General features: G+C 42.0%; 3 protein-coding genes across 3 annotated transcripts in view; 1 reads left to right on the top strand and 2 right to left on the bottom strand.

The window, feature by feature from the left end:
- Positions 1-3,756, bottom strand: part of SARC_05164 (hypothetical protein) — a 4,945-nt gene extending 1,189 nt beyond the window's left edge. The window contains exons 1-3 of the mRNA XM_014300978.1: positions 2,146-3,756; positions 893-1,009; positions 192-343 (exon numbers count right to left, since the gene is read on the bottom strand). Of these exons, the coding sequence (XP_014156453.1) occupies positions 192-343; positions 893-1,009; positions 2,146-3,705 (1,829 nt within the window). The 5' untranslated portion in view covers positions 3,706-3,756. The remainder of the gene's footprint in view (positions 1-191; positions 344-892; positions 1,010-2,145) is intronic.
- Positions 3,757-5,279: 1,523 nt separating this feature from the next.
- Positions 5,280-6,834, bottom strand: SARC_05163 (hypothetical protein). The gene has a single exon (XM_014300977.1). The coding sequence runs from the start codon at positions 6,694-6,696 to the stop codon at positions 5,953-5,955; it is 744 nt and encodes a 247-aa protein (XP_014156452.1). The 5' UTR covers positions 6,697-6,834; the 3' UTR covers positions 5,280-5,952.
- Positions 6,835-7,448: 614 nt separating this feature from the next.
- SARC_05162 (hypothetical protein) lies at positions 7,449-8,032 on the top strand (the record flags this gene model as incomplete). Its single annotated transcript, XM_014300976.1, has 3 exons — positions 7,449-7,553; positions 7,688-7,820; positions 7,956-8,032. 3 exons carry the CDS (start codon positions 7,449-7,451, stop codon positions 8,030-8,032), a joined length of 315 nt encoding a protein of 104 aa, XP_014156451.1.
- Between the last annotated feature and the right edge of the window lie 199 nt (positions 8,033-8,231).

The following is an 8,231-nucleotide window of genomic DNA, read 5'->3' as shown; positions in this document are numbered from 1 at the left end:
TAAACATGTACATACATACATACATACATACATACATACATACATATATATATATAAAATATATATATATATATATATATATATATATATATATGTGTGTGTGTGAGTGCGTACATATACATACGCCTACATATACACATATATAATATATATGCACAAATAAAAGCCGGATAGCAAATGATTGTACATACGGGTCGAAACGTCTCTCCCACTCGGAGTCGTACAGCTTGGATGCCATTTTCTCCTCTCTTTCGTCTGACAAACGACGGTTAGACGGGCCAGCGCGTACAACCTTTCTCACTTCATTTCTCGCACCGGCCACGATCCTGTCTAGCAGATCTGGCTGTGCAGTATGACGAAGTCGGAGTGGGATAAGTAGACGAATATTAACGAATATATCAAAACGATGCGCATTGTGAACGAGATGAATGTGCGATGATACATACTTGAAACTACTGGCGTATGTATTGAATCCAAACACTACTGGCGTATGTATTGAATCTAAACACTACTGGCGTATGTATTGAATCTAAACACAAGATATACCCATTCCAAGATTGTAATTCATCGCTTTTATGTGTGCGTACGTGTCACTGTTTATGGTCGGATGTATTACGTTTATTAATCTACCAGACCCACTTTCAACCGACAGTCTGTTCCTATCGAGTGTAGTAGTGTACACGGATACCATAGTAAGTCGCTAAGATATAAAGCGAAACATGTACAAAAAACTTATTACATAAATATCACCAGATTCATTTACAGGTTGTACTGCTAGTACATCGCAAAATCCACCCTCATACAGTCTTGATATGAGAGGCACACTTACACCAATTTTATTAAATAGCTTCCAGTACGCACACACAGGCCTGCAACGCACAAGTTAACGTACCTGGGATTCTAGAACGTTCACCATCTGCTGGACCCTGCTTCGGAAGTCATCCGTTGCTGTGTATCTAGCAAGCAAGCGAGGCACTGACCTTTGCTTCCCCTTCTTAATGACTCTGCCCTGTTAATATGCGCGGTTTACACCACGCGAGTATGAAAGCAGCATGTGTGTATATGTGCGATAGCGTATAACTTTAATGTGTGCATAAACGTATATTTGTGTATATATTAGCAATACAAAATATTGTATGAGAACGATAAAGAAATCTTTCACAAGTAAATTTCTGTCTGTGTGCGCGTGTATGCTTTTTTTATGTGTCTACTTGGTGTTTACAATAAGGATGCGCGTGTTGGGTGTATATTTGATATACACAATTGTACTTACATTTGAGTGTATATTCTTGTCCGTATGTGCGTAAATGTCATGCGTACTCTAGTTGTGTGTTTGGCTATCAATCCACGTGTGCGCGTCTAACATGTGTTTATATACACCCATGTCACGACAAAATTGTGAGCGGGTGTATGCGCGTGCGATGAAACCATAAGCGGAATGCATTTATGTGTCCGCATGTCCTAAGTGTTCGTTTATAGTAATCTTAGCACACACATATTCTCATGTGAGCCGCTGTGTGTGTGCGCGCTAGGATCACAGTGCGACGCATTGATCCGTGGTTATGAACCATGTTTTCGTCTATATCCATCCGCTACGAATACTTACTGTGGCGAACAATGCCTGGCTATACTAAAACCACGTACAGTGAACAACTCTCCAGAGGCACAAACAGTGGATGATATGACACAATGACAGTTAGCTAGTAGTACTTACTGTGGCTAACGATACCTGACTATACTAAGACCAGATACAGTGAACAGCTCACCAGGGGCACAAACAGTGGTTTATATAACACAATGACAGTTGGTGAATAGTACTTACTGTGGCTAACAATACCTGACTATACTAGGATCAAGTACAGAAAACAACCTCCCAGGGCCACAAACAGTGGATGATATGACACAATGACAGATAGCTAGTAGTACTTACTGTGGCTAACAATACCTGACTATACTAAGACCACGTACTGTGAACAACTCTCCAGAAGCACAAACAGTGGATGATATGACACAATGACAGTTGGCTAGTAGTACTTACTGTGGCTAACATACCTGATTATACCAAGACCAGGTACAGTGAACAACTCTCCAGGGGCACAAACAGTGGTTGATATGACACAATAACAGTTAGCTAGTAGTACTTACTGTGGCTACAGTCACAGTCGCAGCCATGTGTGTGGGGCGAGGATCATCACTGGCGGAATTCTGTTGGATGCCTGTGCTTGGCATTGGATGCGAACTCCTTTGTGTTGTTGTATCGATAACCGGTGTAGAGTGTGAGGGTATGCTCGTGCGCCACTCGTGTGACAACATAGACACGCTACTATCGTGTGGTAGTGAAGCGTATGGCATCTCCTTTGGTAGCCTTGCAGCAGTACTTGCACGCTCGTGTGCTTGGCTCATTGTTCCGATAGCGTTGCTTGCGTGTGGTGGCACAGCTGATCTGCCTACACCACTTACGTAGGACTGGTCTATTGCACTACTGACATCCCTGCGTATGTGTTCCGACATGGCTGACCTACTCGTATCCCTTTCGTTTGGGAATGGAGACGCTCTGCTGAGATCACTTACGTGTGGTGGCATTCCTATTCTGTTTATCCCACTTACGTGTGGTGGCATGGCTGGTCTACTTGGCATGGCTGATCTACTTGCATCACTCACGCATGGTGTCATGGCTGATCTACTTGCATCACTTACGTGTGGTGTCATGGCTGATCTACTTGTACCACTTACGTGTGCTGGCATGTCTGTTCTGGTTACCTCATTCGTGTACGCTGGGATAGCTGATCTGCTCGCATCATTTGCGTGTGAAACCCGAGAGACACTGCTTAGCAGCTCGGCGGCTTCCAGCATTGATGTATTTTGAGAGAATGGAAGCTGTCTTGTCTCCTGACTGCTCGTGTGTGGTATGTAGCTAGCTTCAAATTTCGTCTGCATTCTGTGAAAGGCATTGTTTTCACCAGTACTTTTAGCGTACTCTGCATGTTGTGAAGGTCCGATCCTGACATCTAAGGTATTTGACGAATCACCCCGAGTGGTTGTGGTATGGTTCAAATCTACATTTTCGGCTAGTGTGTGTGGAGAAGTATCTGTATTCATATTATCATCTCGTGTGTTACTTGCGGTATGGTTCAAATCTACATTTTCGGCTAGTGTGTGTGGAGAAGTATCTGTATTCATATTATCATCTCGTGTGTTACTTGTGGTATGGTTCAAATCTACATTTTCGGCTAGTGTTTGTGGAGAAGTATCTGTATTCATATTATCATCTCGTGTGTTGCTTGTGGTATGGTTCAAATCTACATTTTCGGCTAGTGTGGGTGGATAAGTATCTGTATTGATATTATCATCTCGTGTGTGTACGGCTGTTGAGTGGTTCGTCTCTGGCACCTGTGTGGTGGACAATGATACTCTGCTTTGTGTGGATTCAATGACTGCTTTAATGGCTAGTTCGTTGTATGCAACCCCCGCCTTATCGACTACATCTTCGGTCAACTGCGCCACATCACTCGTTGTCGCTGGGGGTGCTTCTCTTGCGTCCTTCATAACAAGCTCTTCAGACGGCATCGTTGAGTCTAATCCTGCGTTGGTAACGTCGTGTGCTTTGTCTACGCCAATATTTGTATCAACCATGTCGTTTGAGCGTGTGCCATCGACCTGTGATACCACAGTTTCGGCGGTTTTGTCACTCATTGTGGCGTTCATAGATCTATCTGTGATCTGGATCCTACTTATGCGTGTCAGGATATCTGAAAGGTGCAACCACTGTACTCTGCAGTCATATGCCAAACTTCGAAGTGGGATTCTGACGATACATACATTTCAGTTTCTAAATGCCAAACGGACATTATTGGCATCGTCCTCACTGGGTTTTAGGGTTACTGAAATTACCAGTTCCATGGAGCGCTGCTATGGTCGGGTTGCCGCTGTCTCTACACTCTTATCGTAAAGCCTCCAGTGTGTTTGAGGCTTGCAGTGTGTACAGGACATATAAACGTGGTTGCAACTCACTGCATCACTTCGATTATAAGACCACAGCAGCAACTAAGTTTGATACGCAAATGCTGCCAAAACACCCTAATTCTATTGTTGAGGAGTCAATAAATATTTCTGCTTTTTGAAGTGTATCAAATATAGTAAACTCATAGTCCTCGAGACCTGTGATATCCAACAAACCAAAATCTCACCGCGAAGAACTTCTTATGTACCAACTCTACAGTGAAGGCTGTGAATTGTCAATATATTGGTCTCGCGCCACTAGCACGTTTTGCCTACCAACTGGAATACGAGAGTATGGTTATCAGAGCCATTCTATAATTGCATCTTTCTAGCAGATCGGTAGATATCGCTGTAGAAAACTTGAAGAATTTAGCTTGAGATAGCATAAGCACACAGGTTTTAGGTTTATACAGTGATTAAATGAGTTTCATCATCTTAGAACGTAGAAGGCTATGTATGTATGATTTTTCGAGCTCCTAATAGGATTTATCATGAAAGTATTCGAGCGGTAATAGTGATTTAAAGAGTATCAAGATCCTATACTGGATAGTTAATTATACAAATCTAGACTTCCGCGTACATGAATCGAATTGAAAGACATGTGCCCATCTTCAATCCTTCCAATAATAGAACCACTGGTATGGTTTTCCGTCTGTTTAGCGAGGCTAGAGATCGGCCAGTTTCTTTTCTCTTGTAAGTATACGTGAGTGATTCATGTCAGCCACGGTGGTCGTTCAGCCGGCCTATTGTTCTTTGGCGAGATTTGTCTCTCAGCATCGCCTGACATAGAGTTGTCATATTGAAGTGAAGACAACTTGAAGCCAACTTTGTACATTGTTGTATGCTATTCATGGTGACATTCTGTGTTTGTATTTTGATTCGACAATGAAATACATGTTGAAACAGGCAGAACCTGTTTAAATTTCAAATTTCGCTACAAAAATACGGATGCTCAATACCCATCCAACGCAGAACTCTGCCACTGCCACATGTACCGTCACTGCTGCTAGTTTGATGTGAATACACAGGTGAAGACGATCGAGCAGATGTAGATTCAACGATCGAGATTCTATTTATTTTAGGTTTTTACTTGTTTTGAAGCAGTGTTTCCCACTCGATGTCAACTCGAGCATACGGAAATAAACGAACGCGGATTCAACATCGAAGTCACTCCAATCAGCACGAATCACTTGTATTTAGAGCATATTCATACACTTAATATAGATTACTGATGCCGCCGTTGATGAAATATGCACGAAAACGAACGAGGATGGTGATTGGTTTAGTATTTTCAACATTACTTTATTTCGAAATCAGAAACCGGTGCATACATGCGAAGATACCCACGTTCTATCTTATCTGATGAAAGTTGTTAAGTATTCGATGCAAAAAGTGCATGCAAACCGCAAAGAATGGGGGTATACATCCGAAGATACTCATGTTGTACCTATTTTGATATAAGCTATCAAGTATCCGATACGATAGACACCAACCAAGGACAGACAATGACACTGATATACGTGCCATTATTATACGCGCAAACCTCCATACAATTGACAGTGGAAGAAGCCGCGAGCGTATGCCTGACCATATATCGATATGTATTTATAACCTTCCTCGCGTAGATGTTTTGTCGCAGTCACTAATGACCGATGATTATCGGTGGCAACGACAACTGTGAAGTTAATTAGGCTCTACTACAAGTTGGGTAGCTTTCCTATACACAAAATTTGATTGTGCTGCCTTCTATACGCTACCTCCACAGGCGATACGCGACGCTGGCATCCAAGGCTTTGATTCATCTGCATATCCTCCGAGCAGTATCTCGCGCTATACAATAGTTGACTCCTTTGTTCCAAGTGTATTGGACTATAACAGAGATAAGATACTGTGCTCATTCGTATGCTGCCTGTCAACTTCTCAATGGCGTCAGTAGTCAATCCTGAACGCTACTTACACCAAGGAATAGTGCAGCTGAGTAGGTGCTTTCGAGGTGATGTGATCATACATCAAGTTCGACACCATAAGCAACTTCACTGGTGGTTGTTGCTTGTCTGCTGTGAGTTTTTCTAACTCGGTATCCGTCAGCAACGAACGGAGTGAGATGAGTATCGAACCCTCATCTGGTGTGATAGCCGTGAGCAAAGTGGGGTGTCTGCTTATCAAGTGTTTGACATCCACACTATCCCCGAATAGCCGTCCAAGTGCCTTGAATGCAGGTACGATGACACTTTCCAGATCACTTACCAGAAGTCTGGGATTCTTCTGTATCAAAGCGCTTGTGTCCACCCCACACAGCAACACGGGCATGCGTTCGATATTCCGAGTCATACGATTCACATCCGAAAGTAGCAACTCCGGGCAATCCGCACACGCTCCTAGATAGTTGTCACCAAGCAAGTATCGCAGGTGTCGTAATCTTTGTCTAATGTCAATGTCCAACAGACCCGCATTCTTCGCCAAGACTCTCTTTAGCGGACGTGCATTGAAGTACTCGGATAAGAAGTCATAGTTGGCTCTGCGTTGGGGCGTATCAAGTGTACCAGGACCGAATCCTGTGGATAAATTGTTATCTTTGCGTACATTCTGTTTCCCTGTCGTACCATTATGATATGCCGCTATTGAACGCAGCGATATACTCTGTTTGGCGCACGACACTGGTGTACGCGTGATACGACAAAGGGATAAGATATTCATCGTGATGCTAGTGCTACTGTTTATGAAAAGGTCCTACTGTTGACTATAAACAGGCAAAGCTCAAAGAAACTGTATAGTGTAAAATTCGAAAGTTCGACAGATGTGAGACGTAGTAATGAAGCGAACTCGCCTCCTGGGTGTGTTATATATACTACCATGTACTATATTTTACACTTGATATATTTATACGTCTTTTAGAATGTGTTATTCAGGTTCAGCTTTCACCTTGCCATGTAACCAAATACTATGAACCTATCGAAGGATGTATTCATTTTTACTCATCATATTTTTATTCTTATGAGTAGAATCGCTCCGCCTGTGTGCATAGTGTTATTTCATTGGCTGATCACTAAACGAGTTAAAACAGTACGATTCCGATTTGATTTTTAACGTCCAATGTAATATATTCAATAGATTCATCAGTACTGTTGTTTAAATTTACGTACCAATAAAAGTGATCATATATTGTTATTAACCAATACTATGAGAATAAAATAATATGAGTTAAATTCATTTACTTGTTTTGTTCGTGTGGTGAAGTTAGGTAATAAGGCTTAGGCCTTCCGGCTTCCGCCTTAGGCCTTTTATGTAGGGTGGTGGTCTGGTCTCTGGTGGATAGTGGCGACCGGCATACGGTTCACTTTTCGTCACTTAGGGCTGACTGCAATACATAATATTATAAATCGTGCCGCATCACTACGGTGGTGGCTGCACTTACTGTAGTAGATAGTTCATGTTAGCTGTCCTTCACGATGTCATCGGATGATTTACAAGCATACAGAATATGCGTGGTGGGCAGTGGAGGTGTGGGCAAGAGTTGCGTGACTCTGCGCTTGCTTAAAAATAAATTCGCAGAGGTGTGTATCGGGCTTAATGTAGAAGTGAACGATCGATTCCTATTGTGTGTGGATGGTTGTGTGCCTTTTGTTTTCTTTTGATTTCAATGGTTGGTTTTCTGACTGCTATTGTATTTCGCTTCCCACAACTGCAGTACTATGATCCTACGATAGAAGAGAGCTATAAAAAAACCATGACCATAGATTCCATCGGATACAACTTAGAAATCGTAGATACTGCGGGTCAGGAAGAGTTTGCTTCTTTCCGAGATAGTTCGCTGGATTATGGTAAGTACAAAGTGTGCATGTTGGAAGCTTCTTGAAGATAGATTCTTGTATCGTTAGGCATTTTTTTAAAACTGTAATTCGAGGTATTTGCGAGAGTCACTCACACATTTTGTTTTGTTTTGTTTTATACTATAGGCGACGGGTTCGTTCTTGTATATAGTATCATATCGAGCTCAAGTTGGGAAGAGCTAAAGGTAAGAATTAAACAATAATGTTTCCTTTTTCTTCTAGCAATTGTTGGTTGTTCATTGAGACAATGTATAGCCAGCTTAGCTCGAATGAAAAGTTTACAATATCGATTCGTAAAGGTTATAATTCCAGTTCAAACAGTACATGATGTATATTTTTGTACGAACGTGCAGGTACATTATTTATTCGGGTGCATTATATATACTCCAGCACACACGCACG

This window comes from Sphaeroforma arctica (genome assembly GCF_001186125.1).
Source record: "Sphaeroforma arctica JP610 unplaced genomic scaffold supercont1.320, whole genome shotgun sequence".
Lineage (NCBI taxonomy): Eukaryota > Ichthyosporea > Ichthyophonida > Sphaeroforma > Sphaeroforma arctica.
The sequence above is the reverse complement of the archived record's forward strand: the minus strand, read 5'-3'. Positions and strand labels throughout refer to the sequence as shown.